The sequence below is a fragment of the Oncorhynchus tshawytscha genome, linkage group LG19, assembly GCF_018296145.1.
Source record: "Oncorhynchus tshawytscha isolate Ot180627B linkage group LG19, Otsh_v2.0, whole genome shotgun sequence".
Taxonomy (NCBI): Eukaryota; Metazoa; Chordata; class Actinopteri; order Salmoniformes; family Salmonidae; genus Oncorhynchus; species Oncorhynchus tshawytscha.
In genome coordinates, this window is record NC_056447.1 from 31,396,861 (window position 1) to 31,419,002 (window position 22,142).

Genomic DNA, 22,142 nt, shown 5'->3' on the forward strand with positions numbered 1-22,142 from the left:
CTCACTTTATATGTATATACTGTATTCTAGTCATGGCTGCATTCGGAAAGTAATTCAGAACCCTTGACTTTTTCCACATTTTTTTATGTTATAGCCTTATTCTAAAATTAATTATTTGAATTGTTTTCCTCACCAATCTACACATAGTACTGCGTAATGACAAAGCAAAAACAGGTTTTTAGAAAATTTAGTAAAAGTATTACAAATAAAAAACTGAAATATCACATTTACATAAGTATTCAGAGCCCTGGTGCCAGGTTTCCACCAGATGTGACACTGGGCATTCAAGCCAAAGAGTTCAATCTTGGTTTCATCAGACCAGAGATTCTTGTTTCTCATGGTCTGAGACTCCTTTAGGTGCCTTTTGGCAAACTCCAAGCGGGTTGTAATGTGCCTTTTACTGAGGAGTGGCTTCCGTCTAGCCACTCTACCTTAAAGGCCTGATTGTTGGAGTGCTGCAGAGATGGCTGTCCTTCTGGAAGGTTCTCCCATCTCCACAGAGGAACTCTGGAGCTCTGTCAAAAAGGGTTCTTGGTCACCTCCCTGAACAAGGCCCTTCGCCCTCGATTGCTCAGTTTGGCCCGGGTGGCCAGCTCTACAAAGAATCTTGGTGGATTCAAACTTCTTCCATTTAAGAATGATGGAGGCCACTGTGTTCTTGTGGACCTTCAATGCTGCAGAAATGTTTTGGTACCCTTCCCCAGATCTGTCTTAACAAAATCCTGTCTCTGAGCTCTATGGACAATTGTTTCGACCTTGTGGCTTGGTTTTTGCTCTGACATGCACTGTACAACTGTTGGACCTTATATAGACAGGTGTGTTCCTTTCTAAATCATATCCAATTAATATAATTTAGCACAGCTGGACTCCAATCAAGTTGTAGAAACATCTCAAGGATGATCAATGGAAACAGGATGCACTTGAGCTCAATTTCGAGTCTCATATTAAAGGGTCTGAATACTTATGTAAATAAGGTATTTCTGTTTTTGCTTTGTCATTAGGGGGGTATTGTGTGTCGATTGATAAGGAAATTTAAAAAAAATCAATTTTAGAACAAGGCTGTAACATAACAAAATGTGGAAAAAGTCAAGGGGTCTGAATACTTTCTGAATGCACTGTAACTACTGCTATACACACCATTCACATACTGTCCATACTGTCTATACACACCATTCACATACTGTCCATACTGACCATACACACCATTCACATACTGTCCATACTGACTATACACACCATTCACATACTGTCCATACTGTCTATACACACCATTCACATACTGTCCATACTGTCGATACACACCATTCACATACTGTCCATACAGTCGACACACACCATTCACATACTGTCCATACTGTCTATACACACCATTCACATACTGTCCATACTGTCTATACACACCATTCACATACTGTCCATACTGTCTATACACACCATTCACATACTGTCCATACACACCATTCACATACTGTTCATACTGTCTATACACACCATTCACATACTGTCCATACTGTCTATACACACCATTCACATACTGTCCATACTGTCTATACACACCATTCACATACTGTCCATACTGTCTATACACATCATTCACATACTGTACATATACACTATTTATATTCCGGACTCAGGTCCGGAAGCTAATTTCCTGCAATTCTATCCATTTTGCAATGGAGTTTTGTACGGTGTATTTCTATACAATATATACTTGTGTATTCTCGAAATAGTTCCTTATAATGTTACTCATTCTAATGTTGCATTTTACACACTATTTTTATACACTATTTATACACACCACATATTTATTTATTTAGTGGATTCTTGACATAGCTCACTCTAATATATCTACTGCTGTACATATCATTCCTAGTCTATCTTGTGTAAATTCTGCCGGTGTAGATACGGTGTAGATACGTATAGATTGCATTTGGATTACTGTTACAGTGCTATTTGGGTTGTTCATTTGATTTGTTTGTGTACCTGTTTGACATTTTATTGACTGTTAGGAGCTCGCTGCATCTACTGTAACATCTACTAAACTGCGTACTTGACTAATAAACTTTGATTTGATTTGTGTGGTGGTTGTCTCAGTCTGCAGCTGTGTCTGTCTCTAGGTCATCATTGGTAGGCCTAATGGTTCACATAGGTCATCTGGACAAAATTGTCAAATAAAGGCTGAATGAAATCAAACTGGTGTTTTGATTCTGCGCTGTGTTGTTGCTATCGTAACCCATTACTGACTGTTGCCATGGTGATCCCCTACTGACTGTGCTGTTGCCAAAGGGCTGCTTGCTTACTGTCATCTACGTGTGTGTTTGACCGGTCTCCTATCCTGTTGGTAATGATAAATTATAATACTATTTGTTGTGTGTGTGTGTGTGTGTGTGTGTGTGTGTGTGTGTGTGTGTGTGTGTGTGTGTGTGTGTGTGTGTGTGTGTGTGTGTGTGTGTGTATACACATTTTACAATACTTGTGAGTACCAGAAGTCCTCACAAGAATAGAAGAATAGCAAACCAACTAAAATGCAGAGAACTGAGGACATTTTGCCGGTCCTCACTTGTAAAAAGGCTATTTTAGGCTTAGGGTTCAAATTAGGGTTAAGGTTAGAATTAGGGTTATTGTTAAGGTTAGAGGTTAGTGGTTAGGTTTAGGGTTAGGAATTAGGCTTATTATGCTTACATTTAGGGTTAGGGGTTAGGGTTAAGGTTAAGGTTATGGTTAGGATTGGGGTAAGAGTTAGGTTTAAGGTTAAGGTTTATTGTTGGGGTAGGGGAAGATAGGGGTATGGGAAGGTAGAATTTTGAATGGGAATCCAAAAAGTCTCGACATGTATAGTAAGACATAGTTTGTGTGTGTGTGTGTGTGTGTGTGTGTTGTGTGTGTGTGTGTGTGTGTGTGTGTGTGTGTTTGCGTGCATGTGTGCGTGCATGCGTGAGTGTGAGAGAGAGAGAGACAATATAACAGATGGTTTCCATGGTGCAGCAGTAGACAAGATGATGATATAACACACACACATACATACATACACACACACACACATGCCTATTCCCACACACAGTGATAGATGGATAGATCTCACATCCCATGTAGTAGATATGGCATGACTTGAACCTGTGACCTTGATTCTCTCAGTCCAATCTTAGCCATTACACCAAGAGGTTTGAACCTCTGGATGCTACATCAGTAATAGATAAAGTCAAACATCTGGGAACTTGTGCACAGGGATTAGAATTCTCAGCAACGAGCCATGGAGTAGTTGTGCTTATTCAAATCATTTAAATTAGAGCTTTTTCCGTCCTTCATTCCTTGACTGGGATCAGTGAATGTAGAACACAAAAACAATATGGTATAAGACATCTATGTTATATGTTATCTTAAATAATGTATGTGGCATGAAACATTAATATATATTTCTCTGGCACAGCCTCAATGTCTGTATTGTGAGTGAACTGTCCCTTTAAGGAACAGAACCTGTCACGCGGTATGACCATGCGGAAGTAGACAGTCTGACAGACAGAGTCGTCGTGTTTTAGCGGAAAGTAATAAACAACCAACTATTAGATAGATACCTGCGGCCGTGTACACACTACACGCTGTCAATGGTCAGGTAAGACCAATGAAACATATATTTACTTAATTATACTGTCGATAGTAAGATAGCTCAATGAGTAACGTTATTTGACTCCAGCTGAGAGTGTGCCAATCTCCCGAGCTGTCTGGGTCCACAACCCGGAGAGAGAGGGCTGTTGCCTGGGAGATGATGACTCCAGCACATCAGTGGCTGGGGCCACCGAGAGCTGGATGTAAAATGTTTACATGATCTCGCTGCACGGAAGATACACTAGCTTTATAGCTAGCTAGCTAACTGGACAGTACACAATGCTAACTTTGTTATATGGGACATCATTATAAGTATGAGTTGCTAAGGCTGTCACTTCCCAGGTTATTTATCTGTGTATGAGGTGACAGGTCCAGGAAGGACCAGAGCTGTCACGTCAGCTAAGGTTAAATGGTTAAATGGTAAACCCCATCACATGACAGTCAGCTGAGTCTGGGAGAAAGAATGAGAGAGACAGATGAAAGAGAGGTCACAAGCACCTGTAGGTGAAAAGTCAGAAAGGTTAGTTAGCTACTTACAGCATTCTGCTTTCAGAGTTCCGTTTGCAAGATCCCTTTGTCCCTCGGCAACCCCCTTTCTTTCTTTCACTCACTGTCTTTCTCCCTCTCTCTCTCTCTGTGTGTGTAGGATGAGTGTGAAGCAGTGTCTAGAGGGTCAGGTGTACTCTGTGCCTCTGATACAGTCAGACCTGAGGAGGGAGGAGGCTGTTCACCAGATAGCAGACACCCTGCTCTACCTAGAGACTATCTCTACTGACATCTTTACCAGGTACATACACACACAGACAGACAGACAGTCAGACAGACAGACAGTCAGACAGACAGACAGACAGTCAGACAGACAGACAGACAGACAGACAGACAGACACACTCCTCTATCTGTGTCTAAGTCATCCTAAAATAGCATGTTCTACATATGATGCCTGTTAGCTAAGATGCTCTTGGTTTATACATGACACACATTTAACTACTTTATCATCAGAACACACACACTCACATACTGTGACTTTCCCCTGGTGTGTGTAGAGTGTCTGAGAGTGTAGAGCGGAACCGCTGTCAGCTGCAGAGTGTGACAGATCGAATCAGGCTAGCCCAGGCCCGTGTCAACAAGATCAAAGGTAGCAAGAAGGCCACCAAGGTAACACACACTTCACACAGAGTTGTGACACATGTTCCCCTTCTAATCACTGTTCCCAATACATGCAGGTCTCTGAGAGTACAATACTTGAGTACTATGAGATTTAGATTTGTGTTTGTGTGTGTTGTGTGTGTGTGTGTGTGTGTGTGTGTGTGTGTGTGTGTAGGTGTTCTCCAGTGCTAAGTATCCAGCTCCAGAGCGTCTCCAGGATTACTCCTCCATCTTCAGTGGAGCCACAGACCCTGCCTCCCAGACACGCCCCCGATACCGCATACAGGCCAAACTACGACCCCTTGACGACAAGGCCCTGCAGGTAACACACATACACACAAATGTACAAAACTTTATTTGGATCTACTGTAAAACATTTCAGTACAAAGGACCTGCATTTTTCAGAGGTCTTGCAGATTGTAGGACTTTGGAAACAGAAAGCACTGGCTCCTCCACACTGCTAAACTAGTTTGTATATGCATAAAGCAAATGCAGTGTTTTAGCAGTATAGGTCTAGCTGTTTAGATACGTTTAGATATGTAATATGACCATACCTTTTTGTCTGTCATCCACGATATACAGTCTGCTTAGTCCACAGGGCTTTTACTGCTGCATTTACAGACGTGCCTGTTATGTACATTTCTTGTGTTACTTTTTGAATTATTTGATTTTTAAAATGTAATTTAATTTAGTCAATATTTTATTAACTCTATTTGTTGAACTGCATTGTTGGTTAAGGGCTTGTAAGTAAGCATTTCACAGTAAGGTTTACACCTGTTGTATTCGGCGCATGTGACCTGTTCTGACCTGGGGTCATGACATGAAAAGCCCTGACTAAAACTACCCACAGGAAACTACTCCCTACACCAGGGTTCCCCAACTTGCAGCCTGCGGGTCAAAACATATTTTGGGGGGGAGACTGAAAAACACTAGCAAATTAGCTCCAAGTCATTTTAACATTGAGTAGCACCCCCCACCCCTTTTGCCCTTCGTCGGGACATGGACTCTACAAGGTGTGGAAAGCATTCCACTGGGTTGCTGGCCCATGTTGACTCCAAGGCTTCCCACAGTTGTGTCAAGTTGGCTAGATGTCCTTTGGGTGGTGGACCATTCTTGATACACACAGGAAACTGTTGAGCATGAAAAATCCAGCAGCATTGCAGTTCTTTGTGTGTGTGTACCTTAGCTCAGCAGTGAAATTGTGCATTATTGATAGTGAACACCACTGAGTTCTCCCTCGCTGCCATAACCAAAACATTACAGAAACAGGAGTATTTTTTTGCTGTGTCTGAGAGAGAGGGAGAGAACGATTTGTGCACTTTCCTGGCTCAGAGATGTATTATTTATAAAACCTCAAGCACTGCAGAGAGAGAGAGAGATGAGAGAGCGAGTGAATGAGTGTGAGGGAGAGAGAAATAGACAGAGGATGATGACAAAAAGAGAAAGAGTGGGAGTTATTCATTCTGTTGAAGGTTTTGAATTTGTCTCTCTCTCTTTCTCTTACCTGCAAGGCTGTCTCTATTGGAAAGCTACTAGCTCTCATTTCGTACAAAAACAGAGATGGAAAGCAAAGCCAATTCATGATTACGTCTGGTGGCCATTTGTGTTGTCTACTGAAGGAGGTTCTTACTAGACTCATCCCATCTAATATCTGTCCTCTCTTGTTCTACACCCCTCTCTCTCTCTCTGTCCACCTCTAGGAGAAGTTGTGTTATTACCCGGTGTGTGTGAGCAGTAAGAAGCGTTCGGAGGATGAGACCGAAGAGGGGCTGGGCGGTCTGCCTCGAAACATATCCTCTGTCAGCTCCCTGCTGCTGTTCAATACTACAGAGAACCTGTTAGTACACACACACACACACACACACACACACACACGCACACACGCTAACTGGTCGTATATGTGTTTAGGTATAAGAAATATGTGTTCCTGGACCCCCTGGCGGGGGCGGTGACTAAAACACACACCACTCTGGAGACAGAGAAGCAAGAGAAACCATTTGACGCTCCCCTATCCATAACCAAGAGAGAACAGCTGGAGAGACAGGTACACACACTCACACCATACATACTGTATACACACTCTCACACTATTCTCGACATAACTGGAGGCCTGTGGCATTGCTGTCTTTGGACTATAATATTTTTTCAACGGGCCATACTAACAAGTTAAAGTGTGACTGTAAATTATTACACTTTATTTCTTCCTCCTGCTCTCATTCCCTCTCCATCTGTCCCTGTAGACAGCAGAGAGCTACTTCTATGTTCCAGACCTGGGTCAGGTCCCAGAGATAGACGTCCCCTCCTACCTACCAGACCTGCCAGGCATTGCTGACGACCTGTCCTACAGCCAAGACCTGGGGCCCGGCATCGCACCCTCTGGACCCACACACACCTTCCCTGAACTACCCTCCTTCTCTGGGGAGGACATGCCCGGTACACAGACTGTCTCTGTTGTGTGGATTATACAGAAGTTTCCATGGAAATCGGTCATATCAAATGAGGCAAATGTTTCTATTGGTTATGTTGATTTGTTTGTTTGTTTGTTACAGGTTCTCAATTCCAAGTTGCAGTCCCGCCTCCTCCCCCACCTCCCCCTCCCCCCACCACCAGAGCCCACACATATCCCCACCCCTCCCCCTGGTCTCCCCCTCCTCCACCTCCTCCCCCACCAGAGCCTGCAAATAGCCCTGCAGACACCAGCACAGGTAACACACACACAGTATACACACACACTATACACAAACACACTCTCCTTCTCTTGAAAAGTGTATTTACCTCCAGCTCCTGTAGTGGGCGCTCCCAGCGAGGTGGTTGAATCAAACAGCCGGGCCAGTCTACTAGAGTCCATACGCAACGCTGGAGGCATCGGAAAGGCCAAACTACGCAACGTCAAAGAACGCAAGATGGAGAAAAAAAAACAGAAGGAGCAGGAACAAGGTAAAGGAGAAGAGGGGAGGGAGAGGTGGATGAGTGTCTTGATTTCTCCTCTTGAATGACAAACGAGAGATTGCTCTTGAACCTGGTGACTCTTTGAGAACATTTTATAGTCCCAACAGAGCAATGATCACTACAGGCCTCCAGTTCTTTAAAGGGGAAATCAGCAGTTGCTACATCCATTTTTGGACTTATAAATGAATTATATGTACCCATTGATTCTTAGAGTCCAACTTATCAATGCCTCATGAGCATAGTTCAACTGTCATATCCCATCAGAACCCAAAATATAAGGTTGTTTTACTCCAATGTTTGTAAACCAAATAAATATAAACAAACACTGTATAATCTAAAAGAGTTAAAGCTATAATTTTGATATCATGGATTGAATTTGAGTGGGTACATTTCTCCGGCCCCATCCCTGCACGTTCTGCTGAAACAGTGGTGGGGAAAACGCTTTATTGTTTTAACTGCTGATTTAACTTACAGAGCATATTTGGGACATAGTGTGTGTGTGTGTGTGTGTGCAGACTCCAAACAACAGTTACCTAACTAGTCATAGAGAACAGCTCAGGGCTGCATGACCTTTAGATATATAAACATTACCTTCATTAAAGCACTAATTTAACTACACTCTTTTATCTGTAAGACTTTGCTGTGTGTGTGTGAGTGAGCAAGCTTGTGTGTTAGACCTTTGAGTGAGTCCACAGTCATTAGTGCTGGTTCAGTTGTTGCTGGACCACTCAAACATTTAACAGCGGGGTTCATCTGAACAGGAAATAAAGACTACTAGTTGTTCACTAGCTGAACTATTTATGTTGTGTGTAGCTACAGTAGATGTAACGGTTCTGGTCTCTCTCCACTGTACTAAAAACGCCATAGAAATGTAATATCATCTCTGCTTCACTGCATTGTGTTCCCTCTCTCAGTGGTAGCAGCAGCCAGTGGAGGAGACTTCATGTCAGATCTCTTCAATAAGTTGGCCATGCGAAGGAAAGGTGAGAACGCTCCTCCCCCATTCTTCTCTCATCTCTCTCTGGGTTATTTTCCCTCTGATAGTAGTGTAGTAGTATTTCTAGGTCTTGGTGATAGTAGAATTTGTGTTTCCCAGGTATCTCTGGTAAGGGTCCTGTAGGCGGGGACTCAGGGGAGGGCCCAGCTGGATCTGGCAGCGCATTCGCTAGGATGTCCGATGTAATCCCACCTCTTCCTGCCCCCCATCAGCCAACCACTGAAGACGAGGAAGACTGGGAGGCCTGAGACTAGCCAATCAGAACCAATGGAACTCTGAGCACATCTAGCTCTAAGCCAATCAAAGAAAAGAATACTGAGGAAGGAAACTAACGCTTGATACATTTAAAAAAAACCTTTATTTAACTAGGCAAGTCAGTTAAGAACAAATTCTTATTTACAACGACGGCCTACCCCAGGCCAATTATGCGCCGCCCTATGGGACTCCCAATCACGGTTGGATGTGATACAGCCTGGATTCGAACCAGGGACTGTAGTGACGCATCTCTTGCACCGAGATGCAGTGCCTTAGACCGGGATCCCTAAAAAACAAATGTGATGCTGTACTGTCTGTAGGGTTCCTTCAAGATCAGGGATGGGCAACTGTATGTATATATTTTTTGACTCAGTCAGGTTCTCAACTTACTGTTGAGTTATGTATTATATTATTCTAAAGGTGCAGTTTCGACATTTGGTTGTGCATCAGCAGTCACTCAATTAGCCCATGTCAGCTAAAATTATTTAGTCTAGTGGCCAGCTAACGTACCAATCTATCTAAACTTGTAGTAAGCATTGTTGAATTACAGACCCGGGTGGAGCCCATTGATCATCAGTTATCATATTAAAAACTGCAAACATTTGCCTCCACCCTATACGGGGGGAGCTTTGGGGGAGCAGCAGACCCACTGCGGCTGTTCGTGAGTTCCGTTTTTTGTGTGGCCCCCACAGCCCATCAAAGTTGCCCATCCCTGTTCCAGATGATACACAAATGTACTGATCCTTATTGAGAGAATACTGGACAAACAACTACAGGAGATAAGTCAGACCTCATCTCAGCATTATTAAGTATAATCAAGTAACACGTGAATATAATTACATAACTAACACCACACTAAAGCAGCACAACATTTCTATCAGAATGTTATGAACATCATTCAATAAAAAATATTTTGCATAAAATACTGGCAGTGGAGAGTTGACTGATCTGTACTGTTGGAGAGGTATGGGTGTAAAACATACAAAGAGCCTCAACCATCATGCTTTAACGAGTGTGTGCTTTAACATCCCTCGAGGAGAATCCAATCCTCCAGAGCGAGGATATCCGAGAGGTGAGGTACCTCTCTTCTGACCAGCGTTACACACCAGAACACCTGCTACCTCTTCCTCTCATAGCTGCTGCTGTTTCTTCTTCTCCATAAAGAACTGAGAAAGAGGAAAGAAGAAGTTGGGTCAGAGGGCCTGTGCTTTACAGACAGTGTGTGTGTGTATTATCCATTGCAGGTGTGTGTGTATTACCCGTCTCAGGCTGGCGAAGGCAGGGCCGAAGCTGGTGTGTGTGTGCGTGTGTGCTCTGATCCAGTCGGGGAGTTTGGCCAGCGTTGCAGGTCGGGAGTACCGTCGGTCACACAGAACGATACATGCATAGTCTTCACGGTGACGGATGGCTCTTCCTGTGGGGACAGGAAATGAGGTCATCCCCAGAAGATTGTTTGATTAGGGGTACAGAATGATTGATTAGGCCAGGGGTATACAACGTAGCTTGTAATACAGATAGATAGTCAATCTATAGTTAACTGGGAAGGTGTAGAAATATAGAGAGTACCTATGGATTGATTGACAGCCTTCATACAGAGGTTCTCTATCAGAGCCTGGCCTGGACTCCTCCCACCAGAGTGAGGCTGAAACAGAACAGAGTGGGAGTGTGCCTAAGCCATAGACTTAATGCAGGATGGACTGAGTTTTCCATTCATCTCTATGGCCCAGGTTCTGACCAGAGTTACGCGCGCATAAATGAAACGTAATTCCCTTTTTATTAGCTTTTCTCTCTATGCGTATTCTGACCTTGAACTTAAGCTTGAGAATAGCATGCTATTCACCCACGATTTGTTTGAGGTGGAGCTTGAATAAATGAAAGTGTCTACAGAAACACCGTATTCTGACCTCGACTTAATTCTCCAATTGTTCCAGCAGTGATACGCGTGAGGAAACCATGAATAAGGTCTAGTGAACCTACCAGTTCCCAGTGGAAAAAGAGTTGATGTATGACCTTTTAGAATGATTTGATTATATGCCCAGGCTTTTCTCAGTTTTATTTTACAATTTGTATCATGTTAAATATTAGCCACTATCGGGAGCCACCCACATACATGTATTTTTACTTCATTCCATTCACCTTTCTTTCCTCTGTCACATCGGTGTAGTTGTTCCTGAGGGTCGCTAGCATTAGTGGACCATATTAGGCAACGTTGTGCAATAATATGGGACATGTAGCCTATTTGAATCATTGTGCTATCTAACCTCCAAACGAGCTTCAATGCCATACAACACTCCTTCCGTGGCCTCCAACTGCTCTTAAACGCTTGTAAAACCAAATGCATGCTTTTCAACCGTTCGCTGCCTGCACCCGCACGCCCGACTAGCATCACCACCCTGGGTGGTTCCGACCTAGAATATGTGAACATCTATAAGTACCTAGGTGTCTGGCTAGACTGTAAACTCTCCTTCCAGACTCATATCAAACATCTCCAATCTAAAATCAAATCTAGAGTCGGCTTTCTATTCCGCAACAAAGCCTCCTTCACTCACGCAGCCAGTAAAACTGACTATCCTACCGATCCTCGACTTCGGCAATGTCATCTACAAAATAGCTTCCAATACTCTACTCGGCAAACTGGATGCAGGTTATCACAGTGCCATCCGTTTTGTTACTAAAGTAACTTATACCACCCACCACAGCGACCTGTATGCTCTAGTCGGCTGGCCCTCGCTACATATTCGTCGCCAGACCCACTGGCTCCAGGTCATCTACAAGTCCATGCTAGGTAAAGCTCCGCCTTATCTCAGTTCACTGGTCACGATGGCAACACCCACCCGTAGCACGCGCTCCAGCAGGTGTATCTCACTGATCATCCCTAAAGCCAACACCTCATTTGGCCGCCTTTCCTTCCAGTTCTGCTGCCTGTGACTGGAACGAATTGCAAAAATCGCTGAAGTTGGAGACTTTTATCTCCCTCACCAACTTCAAACATCTGCTATCTGAGCAGCTAACCGATCGCTGCAGCTGTACATAGACCATCGGTAAATAGCCCACCCAATTTACCTACCTCATCCCCATACTGTTTATATTTATTTACTTTTCTGCTCTTTTGCACACCAATATCTCTACCTGCACATGACCATCTGATCATTCATCACTCCAGTGTTAATCTGCAAAATTGTAATTATCCGCCTACCTCCTCATGCCTTTTTGCACACAATGTATATACTCTTTGTTTCTTTCTACTGTGTTATTGACTTGTTAATTGTTTACTCCATGTGTAACTCGTGTGTTGTTGTCTGTTCACACTGCTATGCTTTATCTTGGCCAGGTCGCAGTTGTAAATGAGAACTTGTTCTCAACTAGCCTACCTGGTTAAATAAAGGTGAGAAAAATAAATGGAAGTCAGACACACATAGCAGGTTAAACCTGGAGCCTGGTGCACGGTTCACCATGACTGGACCATTGTCATACAGTTCCATGATTAGTAAGGATTAGGGAATATTGATAGGATTATTGTTCAACCCCTATTATACACTTTTCCCCACCTTCCAAAATGTCATGGATTGAACTTTAATATGACAACTTCCAGGATGAATCAAACCAATTTTTTTATACACCAATATATAGTATTGTGTGTGTTAAGGCTCTCTAAACTGTTTTTATGATTCATACATACTTTCCTAACCCTAAAATGTGCCTAAATCTGCAAAATGTGAGTATTTTGTTATCTACCAGTTGGTGCTGAAATGGAGATGAATATGCATAGATGGCTTTCTTTAAATTGATCCCTATATTGTGAACCTGTTCTATGTATTTTATTTATTCTGTCGACAAAATTATAATTAAAAAGGTGCACCATGTTTAAAGGGATGGCTTAAGATAAATGTACTCAAAACCCCATTGAATGAAAACTCCTTGAGAAAATCAGTTAGCCAGCAAGTGAGAGGGTTTTCAGCAGTTGAATGAAATGTATTCAGAGTGCGCAACGTAGCCACACCTGCAGAGCACGTTACGTGACTGAATAAGGTAGGAAAGGCATTCATTGTGTAGGAAAGGCATAAATTCATAAGTTGGAATTGGCCCCTATGAGAAGGGTGAGAATGGTAAATGAATACCCGAAAATGTGTGTGCGCGTGTTTTCCGTCTCACCAGGTTCTTGTCCAGGTAAGCCATCTTCTCCTTTAACTCTGGAGACTTGATGTTTGGATATGGCATCCCTACCATCACAATACACCTACACACACATTTTATTAACATACAACAGGGGTCTGCATTTTAGTTTTGGGTCAATAAAGACTGATACCTGGTGATTTTACAGCTAAAATGAGTTTACTTTAGGAAATCTGTTTCCAAGTATTCCCATGAATAAAAAAAGGACATGCAGTGCATTCAGAAAGTGTTCAGACCCCTAGACTTTTTAAACATTTTGTTACGATACAGCCTTATTCTTAAATTTATTAAATTGTTTATTTTCTCAATCTAGTCACAATACCCCATAATAACAAAGCAAAAACAGGTTTAGAAATTTTTGCAAATAAAAAAATAAATCAAAACGATTTAAATACATTTACATAAGTATTCAGACCCTTTACTCTGTACTTTGTTGAAGCACCTTACAGTCTCGAGTCCCTGTCGCTACAAAACATCCCCACAGTATGATGCAACCACCACGCTTCATCTTAGGGATGGTGCCAGGTGTCCTCCAGACGTGACGCTTGGCAATCAGGCAAAAGAGTTCAATCTTGGTTTTATCAGACCAGAGAATCTTATTTCTCAAACTCCAAGCGGGCTGTCATTTGCCTTTTCTTGAGGAGTGTGTTCTGTCTGGCCACTCTACCATAAAGACCTGATTGGTGGAGTGCTGCAGAGATGTTTGTCCTTCTGGAAGGTTCTCCCATCTCCACAGAGGAACTCTGGAACTATGTATGAATGACCAACGGGTTCTTGATCACCTCCCTGACCAAGGCCCTTCTCCCCCGATTGCTCAGTTTGGCCGGGCGGCCAGCTCTATAAAAAGAGTCTTGGTGGTTCAAAACTTCTTCCATTTAAGAATGATGGAGGCCACTGTGTTCTTGGAAACCTTCAATGCTGCAGGAATGTTTTGGTACCCTTCCCCAGATCTGTGCCTCGAGTCTCATAGCAAAGGTCCTGAATACTTATGTAAATAAGGTATCTGTTTTACATTTGCAAAAATAAAAATAAAATAAACTTTTAGATTTGTCATTATGGGGTATTGTGTGTATATTGATGAGGGAAAACATTTATTTAAATCAATTTTAGAATAATGCTGTAACATAACAAAACGTGGAAAAAGTCAAGGGGTCTGAATACTTTACGAATGCACTGTATATGATCATGTAAATGTAATAAAGGTATGACATTATTGTTATTTTCAAATACAATGTCTCTTTGGGCTTAATTTGTACACTACAAATTGACCACAACTACTATAATTATGTTCCGCTGACCATCCGCTCTGACAACAATCGGCCAGCGGCTGAATCTAGTTACCGACCCCTGACATACACCGTCTTTATCCAAGAAACAAACAACCGATGCTTTCACAATGAGAGATCTGTAACACACACCTGCCTAGTTCGTCCGAGAAGTTGATACCCTCGCTCATCTTTCCCCCGACCACAGAGAACAGCAACGCTCCAGAGAGTGTACCCCCATCCACAGCACACCTCTGAGAGAGAGAGATAGTCATTCAACAAGCTTTCCAAAAAGCAATATCTTTATCTGATGTGTAAATCTCATAAAGGTGAGATGAGGTGTTTTGTAGTCATTTAAAGTGATGGTAATTTGTTTTGTGTCTCACCTGGATTGTGCGTGAGAACTCATTGAGCACCTTTTCCACCTGGTTGGCTTTCTTTGGCTCCTGGAAGATCTGAGAGAAACACACACTGAATATATGGACTTTCAAGAGAGAAACATATATACTTGATAGCAAGATGGTATGTGTACCTTCTTCTTGCTAGAGAGGCGTGCCAGAACTCCGCTGGCCTCCCAGTTGTCCAGAATCCTTCTGGAGTAATCGTAGGAAGGGAAGAAACACACCACGCCTCCCGGCACCACGTTACACAGGTTAGACAGCACGCGGCCAGTCTCCTCCATCTACACACACACAAACACATTACACTCCCCTCCGTCCGTTAGCATTAACATTGGCTTCTCAGAATGGCATAATGCCGTTTTAAAAGGTGTGTGTCTAACCATGTGTGGTGTGTCTCTGTTCTGGAAGGTGAACTCCAGCTCCTGACCAGACGGGCCACTGCACAGCACTATGGGCAGGATATTCTCTGGAGGAATCACATGACCTGCCAAACACACATACACACAGTCAGTTTGTCCAAACCAGGAGCTTCTCAGCTAGAACCAATTAGTATCTGTGTTCAATGAGAAATGACTTTATGGTTTATTATCACTATAACACTGACCTTTAACCTGCTCTCTTATTCTAGCTAACTACCCACAGTCCTCCCAGATCTATCTTAGGGTACTCACCACAGGAGAACTCTATGATGCGCTCCGCTCCAACACCAGCAGAGAACAACAGCTCCTGCTTAAAGTCAGACACCTAGACACAGACGCACAGAGTAGTCGTCTTGACTTTCATTTGCCTAGATCATCACAGGGGATGAAGATAAGAATGAGTACATGCGTGTGTTCTTACAGGCTGCATGGTTCCTCCAGCGATGATGACAGCTCTACAGTCCTTCAGCACCTGAGCAAAGTGGACCGCTGGGTTCAACAGGAGGAACTTCATACTACTCACCGCTACACTACCTGGAGAGAAAGAGGTAATAGAGAAACATTAGCATGTTGGGAGAAACTAGTTTCTGCTCAACAGAGAAGTTGGTGTGTGTGTGTGTGTACCTTGTGTGTGTAGCACCACACGTCCGTCAGTGTTGGCGTTGGTGAGAGCCATGAAGAAGCCCTCTACCTGCATCATAGGGGATGCTGCCAGCTCCCTGTCCTCTGCTGCTCCCTGCTGGCCTGGAGGTGACTCTACAGGAGAGAGAGAGAGGGGGACAGAGAGAGTGTCTCTGTTAGGCAGTCCTTGCACCTTAAACATGGTGGCAGTCTGTTTTTCGTACATCAGTTAGCTTGGTTCATCACAATACCGTCAACATTTTACAAGGTGACATTCCTAGTGTGTGTGTTTACCTGTGTCAGGCTGTTGGCTGCTCTGCAGTGTCTGTAGGTAGCGGTTCAGGCCTTCAGTCCGACGATTCTCTTTGTTGGCAGTCTGTGTCTGTGTGTGTGAGGTTTGTGTGTGTGATGTCACACCTGTACCTGCATACTTTTCTATGAAGCCACACAGCTAGAAAGAGAACAAACTTTAGAAAAACACACACACACACACACACACACACACACACACACACACACACACACACACACTTACCTTTCTGCTGATCATACTCTTCTCAAAGTATCGCTGTACCTTCATAGAGAGACAAAGAGGAAGAGAGGAAGCGAAGCAATTTGTCACCAATAACCATAGAATCCATCAATCCCTTCCCCAATTTCTGTGCCAATCGCAGTGTGTTGTGGTTGTGATCTAGTTGTGGTCGTGGTTACCTTGAAGAGGTTGATGTTGTCTATCTGAGCCTTGAACAGGAAGTTGTTGATGGTCAGCAGTTCGGTTGCTGGGAGACAAAGTGAGGGGAAGATCACTACACAGTGTGTGTTTTGTGTGTGTGTGTGCGCATGCGTGTGTTCTTACCTGCCTGAGTAGTCTGGCTGTGTGGATTCTGCCCCACCTTACCTAAAGACAATATAGATATAACATGGTTTTATATCTAATATGTTTTAAACTCCACTTAGCCTAAAAGAAGGCGTTCAGAGTACTGATAGAGCTATTACCATATACAGTGCATTTGGAAAGTGTTCAGACCCCTTCCCCTTTTCCACATTTTGTTACGTTACAGCCTTATTCTAAAATGGATTAAACAAGAAATATCCTCATCAATCTACACACAATACCCTATAATGACAAAGCGAACAGGTTTTTAGAAATGTTTGCAAATGTATTAAAAACAAAAAAAAACTTCTTTACATACAGTACCAGTCAAACGTTGACACACCTACTGATTCCATGGTTTTATTTTTTACTATTTTCTACATTGTAAAATAACAGTGAAGACATCAAAGCTATGAAAAAACACATCTGGAATCCTGTAGTAACCAAAAAAGTGTTAAACAAATCAAAATATATTTTATATTTGGGATTCTTTAAAGTAGCCACTCTTTGCACTCTTGGCATTCTCTCAACCAGCTTCCTGACACATCTCAACATCAACTGTTCAGAGGAGAATGCGTGAAATCAGGCCTTCATGGTCGAATTGCTGCAAAAAAACACTACTAAAAGAAACCAATAAGAAGAAGAGACTTACTTGGGCTAAGAAACATGAGCAATGGATATGAGCGGTGGAAATCTGTCCAAATTTGAGATTTTTGGTTGCAACTGCCATGTCTTTGTGAGACGCAGAGTAGGTGAACGGATGATCGCTGCATGTGTGGTTCCAACCGTGAGGCATGGAGGAAGAGGTATGATGATGCTGGTGACACTGTCTGATTTATTTAGAATGCAAGGCACACTTAACCAGCATGGCTAGCACAGCGTTCTGCAGCCATACGCCATCCCATCTGGTTCTGCAGCATTGAAGGTCCCAAAGAACACAGTGGCCTCCATCATTCTTAAATGGAAGAAGTTTTGAACCTAGAGCTGGCCACCCGGCCAAACTGAGGGGGAGAAGGGCCATGGTCAGGGAGGTGACTAAGAACCCGAAGCTCACGCTGACAGAGCTCGAGAGTTCCTCTGTGGAGATTGGAGTACCTTCCAGAAGGACAACCATCTCTGCAGCACTCCACCAATCAGGCCTTTATGGTAGAGTGGCCAGGCGGAAGCCACTCCTCAGTAAAAGGCACATGACAGCCCGCTTGGAGTTTGCCAAAAGGCACCTAAATGACTCTCAGACCATGGGAAACAAGATTATCTGGTCTGATGAAACCGAGATTGAAGTCTTTGGCCTGAATGCCAAGCATCACGTCTGGAGGAAACCTGGCACCATCTCTATGGTGAAGCATGGTGGTGGCAGCATCATGCTGTGGGGATGTTTTTTAGCAGCAGGGACTGGGAGACTAGTCAGGATCAAGGGAAAGATGAACAGAGCAAAGTAAAGAGAGATCCTTCATGAAAACCTGCTCCAGAGTGCTCAGGACTTCAGACTGGTGCAATGGTTCACTTTCCAACAGGACAACGACCCTAAGCACACAGCCAAGACAACGCAGGAGTGGCTTTGGGACAAGTCTCAGACTTGAACCCGATCCAACATCTCTGGAGAGACCTGAAAATAGCTGTGCAGTGACGCTCCCCATCCAACCTGACAGAGCTTGAGAGGATCTGCAATACTTATTTTCCACCATAATTTGCAAATAAATTCATTAAAAATCCTACAATGTGATTTTCTGGATTTTTTTTCTCATTTTGTCTGTCATAGTTGAAGTGTACCTATGATGAAAATTACAGGCCTCTCTCGTCTTTTTAAGTGGGAGAACTTGCACAATTGGTGGCTGACTAAATACTTTTTTGCCCCACTGTATGTAAATGTGATACTTCAGTTGTTTAAAAAAATAAATTTGCAAAACCTGTTTTTGCTTTGTCATTATGGTGTATTGTGTGTAGATTGATGAGGGGGAAAGAATCTACGTAATCAATTTTAGAATAAGGCTGTAACGTAACAAAATGTGGAAAAAGTGAAGGGGTCTGAATACCTTCCGAATGCACTGTATATAGGGATCTTGTTCTGGCTCTTTTTCACAGGGCACACATACACACACTTACCTCCCAGCACACGCACCAGCCTCTCCACCACAAAAAGGATCTGTTTAATGTACATCAGGTTCTTGGCCTTCAGTCGACTCCTGTTACACACACACACACAATCAGACACTGTGTGTGTGTGTGTGTGTGTGTGTGTGTGTGTGTGTGTGTGTGTGTGTTTACCTGTAGCGTTCAGAGTACTGTGCAAGCTGGGAGTGTGCACGGCATAGCTGGACACAGTATAAAACTTCATTAAACAATATAGACAGCAACAAATGTTATTCTACCACAGACACATCGACAAACTACAGTTCTTGTGTGTGTGTACCTGCGCTCCAGTTAGTTCTGAGCTGTGTATACAGGAGAGAACGTCACTGAGGTTGTGAGCCTCATCTATGATCAGCACCTAAACCAGTCAAATCAAACAGGTAAAACAGCTCAATACATTGTAGAATAGGTAGAGATAGCACAAGGGCGAAATCCACGGTGGACTTTAGAAAGCTAAAATATTCATGTTCAAAGGTGTGTGTTTTAAGCATGGTTAACCTGTCCTTTGAGCTGCACCCCCGATGCTCTCCTCGTCCCCTCATGAAGTACAGTCTGATAGGGCAGCACCACCAGCTATACACACACATACATCAAAGACCAGGGTCTCACAATGTAATACCATAATCATTTGAGGGAAAGGTGTGTGTGATGGTGTGTACCTGTGCGGGGGGTATAGCGAGGCGTGTAGCGTAGTAGGGACAGGAGCGTGTTTCTCTGGCCAGGCTGAGCAGCTGTTCTATGTCTCGTACCGCCCCCAACACTGTATCCCTCAGTGTCTGCAGCCCCTGAGCCCCTACGTACGGACACACCGCCTTAGATGCACCCCTCTTCCTCTTACCACCCTCCACTTCCTTCAGACGCTGGTCTGAGAGAGAATACAGGAGAGAAAGAGAGGACATCTTTGAGAAAAGAGAGCAATGCGACAGGCCTAGAGTTCTTTAAAAAGCATAGATTCCTCCTAAAATAAATGTATATGACTTTCCTTAACTGTAGTTGATTCACCAAGACAAGTTTTTGAATATGAATTCCCTTACTGAGATACCGAATAACCATATTTTGTTGAGTCAGCATTGCCATAATACCCCATACATTCTGGGAGCATATGTTCTCACCGTGTTTGTTCTTCTGCATTTCCATACAGCGGTCGTTGATACGTTGGACGCTTCCCAGCCGACGCACCTCCTCATTTACACACATATTCTACACAGACACAGCTTATTAATACACAGGATCTACAGGAATGGAAAGAATGTGTAAAGGCTGGTGTGTGTGTATGTGTACCTGTCGGGACCCCAGTGGGACCAGGCTGATGTCCTGGCTGAAGGGACTCTTCTGTACCTCATGGACAAACTGAGCCAGCTGGGAGTGTGTACGGCTGCAGTAGTAGATCTGATGAAACACACGCGCGAACACACACACACTAAGTGGTGTTGACCGAGGACAAAATTCTACATAAGAGAAATAACCTAAGAATCCCAAATATACCTTGGTGATGTGCTCCTCCACCAAGTCATCTTCATCATCATCATCACCACCACAGAACCTATCGAGTTGAGACAGGGGTGTCATTATGTTGTCAAATTAAAACACTCTATACTATTTTATTAAGCTACACTCAATTGTGGCCTAGTAATTGGGTTGTCCTTACTTGTTCTTGGTCTTTGATTCGTCATCGCTTTCATACTCAGCCACAATAAGCTCCTCCTCAGGGTTGTTTAGCTCCCCCTCCTGGGGGTCCTTACTTAGCTGCAGCAGCTTCACTGCCTCATCATCCTCACAGCTCTACATATACACACACGCACAACATTTAAGCTGTTACTGTATACAGCTATACTCTACTGAGTATTAGAATGTTATGCTCTACCTTTCTCTTCAGAGCGTATTTCAGCTGAGAGTTGTTTCTGATCATTTCCAGGTGTTCCTCCCTCTTCTTCCTCCGCAGCTCTTCATCCTGACACACACACACAAAGATACAGAAACACAAGAGTGATGCTAACATTCTGTAAACACATAAGTCACACCAAGCTACCTCAAAGACCCCCCCAACCTCCACACACATATATACACCACTACCTTCAGTTTAGACACAAAGTCCCGTTCTGCCTTCTTCTGCACAAAGTCAGTGATCCAGTCAGGCTCAGCAGAGGAGGATGTTGTGGTAGAGATGGAGAGAGATGTACCTCCATCCCCCTGCAGCAGTCTGTCTGCCTCCTGTCTCCTCTTTTCCTCATGGTCCCTCAGCCAGCTCAGAGCTCCACAGATCAGACTCAGAGACTTGCCCTGGAACAACAATATATTAATACACAGACTGAGACAGATAGACACACACGTTATTACATAGATATGAACACACACCGTTCCAGTAGGGCTCTCAAAGATGCCGACTTTGCCGTGCTCCAGTGCCCCATACAGGGCCTGCATGAACTGCTCCTGGATGGGGTATGGCTGGTAGGGGAAGGGGAAGTGGGGGGCACCAGCCTCTTCCATCACTGCTAATAATGCTCTTGCTGCCTGGGGGTTAGAACACTGACAAACTCAGTTGTAATTACCTGTACTATATAAACTCTTTCGAACGTGAAATGCACATTTAGAGCTAGCTAGCTACTTTTTTCGTAGCAGAACTGTTGTAAGCTGAGCATTATCATATCAAGGAGTTGAGAATTCTCAGTTAAACTAACGTTACCAGACTTTCTCAATGCCATACATGGTAACTGATGTGACACTACTTTGGGAGTACCCTGTTACCTATGGGTTTTAGATCAATGGTTTTAGATCGTCGTCTAACATTTTCCATCCTCCTCTGCTGGGACTGACTGGATCACTGACTTTGTGCAGAAGGCAGAACGGGACGTTGTGTCTAAGCTGAAGGTAGTGGAGTCTAACAGACATTTTACATTGTAACGTTATGTCTGGGACTGTCAGCCTTGGCAAATAATGATTATGCTATGGCTACATTGCATGGAGCATGCATTAGCTAGCTACTTCCTAGTCTGGTCAGTTGTCGATTATGTTAGTTCGAAACGATCGTGACACTTAACCGTTGAATAGTTAAAACAAGAAATACAAATACTCACAGGTATGGTTTTATTTTAGTTCAATGACTAGTTGGAGGCTGGCTGGATCTAGCAAATATGTTTTGACAGAGTTCGTGCATGTTCTACAAGCGCGCCAAGCGTTTCAGAAACGGACCAATGACACGCCGGTGAAATGAAACGTCAAGAGGGACGTGCCCGGGAGGCGTGGCGAGAGAGCGCTGAGCTGAGTGTCTGGGTTTTTATTTTAAAGATTTTGACCATATGAAAGATGGA

The 22,142-nt window shown here is 43.5% G+C and overlaps 2 protein-coding genes across 8 annotated transcripts; one reads left to right on the forward strand and one right to left on the reverse strand.

Annotated features, from left to right (window-relative positions):
* The first annotated feature begins 3,462 nt into the window (after positions 1–3,462).
* Positions 3,463–9,001, forward strand: wash1 (WAS protein family homolog 1). Of its 3 annotated transcripts, none has more exons than XM_024379574.2 (11): positions 3,463–3,610; positions 4,250–4,390; positions 4,648–4,759; positions 4,926–5,072; positions 6,451–6,587; positions 6,659–6,794; positions 6,991–7,183; positions 7,300–7,455; positions 7,532–7,687; positions 8,614–8,682; positions 8,796–9,001. In XM_024379574.2, exons 1-11 carry the CDS (start codon positions 3,603–3,605, stop codon positions 8,942–8,944), a joined length of 1,404 nt encoding a protein of 467 aa, XP_024235342.2. In that variant the 5' UTR covers positions 3,463–3,602; the 3' UTR covers positions 8,945–9,001. The 3 variants fall into 3 exon arrangements, with proteins under 3 accessions (XP_024235342.2, XP_024235343.2, XP_042157510.1); XM_024379575.2 differs by having other exon boundaries at positions 7,541–7,687; XM_042301576.1 differs by lacking the exon at positions 4,250–4,390 and having other exon boundaries at positions 3,488–3,610.
* A 405-nt stretch (positions 9,002–9,406) lies between these two features.
* On the reverse strand, positions 9,407–22,079 carry ddx11 (DEAD/H (Asp-Glu-Ala-Asp/His) box helicase 11). 5 transcript variants are annotated; one of them, XM_024379578.2, is made up of 28 exons: positions 21,909–22,079; positions 21,190–21,345; positions 20,908–21,114; positions 20,699–20,785; positions 20,483–20,616; positions 20,320–20,377; positions 20,116–20,223; positions 19,947–20,034; positions 19,494–19,699; positions 19,333–19,407; positions 19,115–19,192; positions 18,970–19,016; positions 18,808–18,887; positions 16,687–16,728; positions 16,542–16,609; positions 16,366–16,404; positions 16,125–16,281; positions 15,834–15,965; positions 15,631–15,743; positions 15,462–15,534; positions 15,171–15,274; positions 14,922–15,071; positions 14,776–14,844; positions 14,543–14,643; positions 13,104–13,188; positions 10,518–10,593; positions 10,211–10,365; positions 9,407–10,117 (listed from the first exon to the last, which is right to left on the reverse strand). In XM_024379578.2, the coding sequence occupies exons 2-28, from the start codon at positions 21,319–21,321 to the stop codon at positions 10,082–10,084; spliced, it is 2,700 nt and encodes an 899-aa protein (XP_024235346.1). In that variant the 5' UTR covers positions 21,322–21,345; positions 21,909–22,079; the 3' UTR covers positions 9,407–10,081. The 5 variants fall into 5 exon arrangements, with proteins under 5 accessions (XP_024235346.1, XP_024235347.1, XP_024235344.1 ...); XM_024379579.2 differs by having other exon boundaries at positions 16,366–16,398; positions 20,905–21,114; XM_024379576.2 differs by having other exon boundaries at positions 20,905–21,114.
* Positions 22,080–22,142: the final 63 nt, after the last annotated feature.

Coding starts and splice junctions, on each gene's coding strand:
- wash1 (XM_024379574.2), top strand. Junction 4,391..4,647: donor TCTACTGACATCTTTACCAG/GTACATACACAC, acceptor TGGTGTGTGTAG/AGTGTCTGAGAGTGTAGAGC. Junction 5,073..6,450: donor TTGACGACAAGGCCCTGCAG/GTAACACACATA, acceptor GTCCACCTCTAG/GAGAAGTTGTGTTATTACCC.
- ddx11 (XM_024379576.2), bottom strand. CDS start 21,321: ATGGAAGAGGCTGGTGCCCCCCACTTCCCCTTCCCCTACCAGCCATAC. Junction 16,610..16,686: donor CAGCCAGACTACTCAGGCAG/GTAAGAACACAC, acceptor TTTGTCTCCCAG/CAACCGAACTGCTGACCATC. Junction 16,405..16,541: donor ACAACATCAACCTCTTCAAG/GTAACCACGACC, acceptor CTCTCTATGAAG/GTACAGCGATACTTTGAGAA.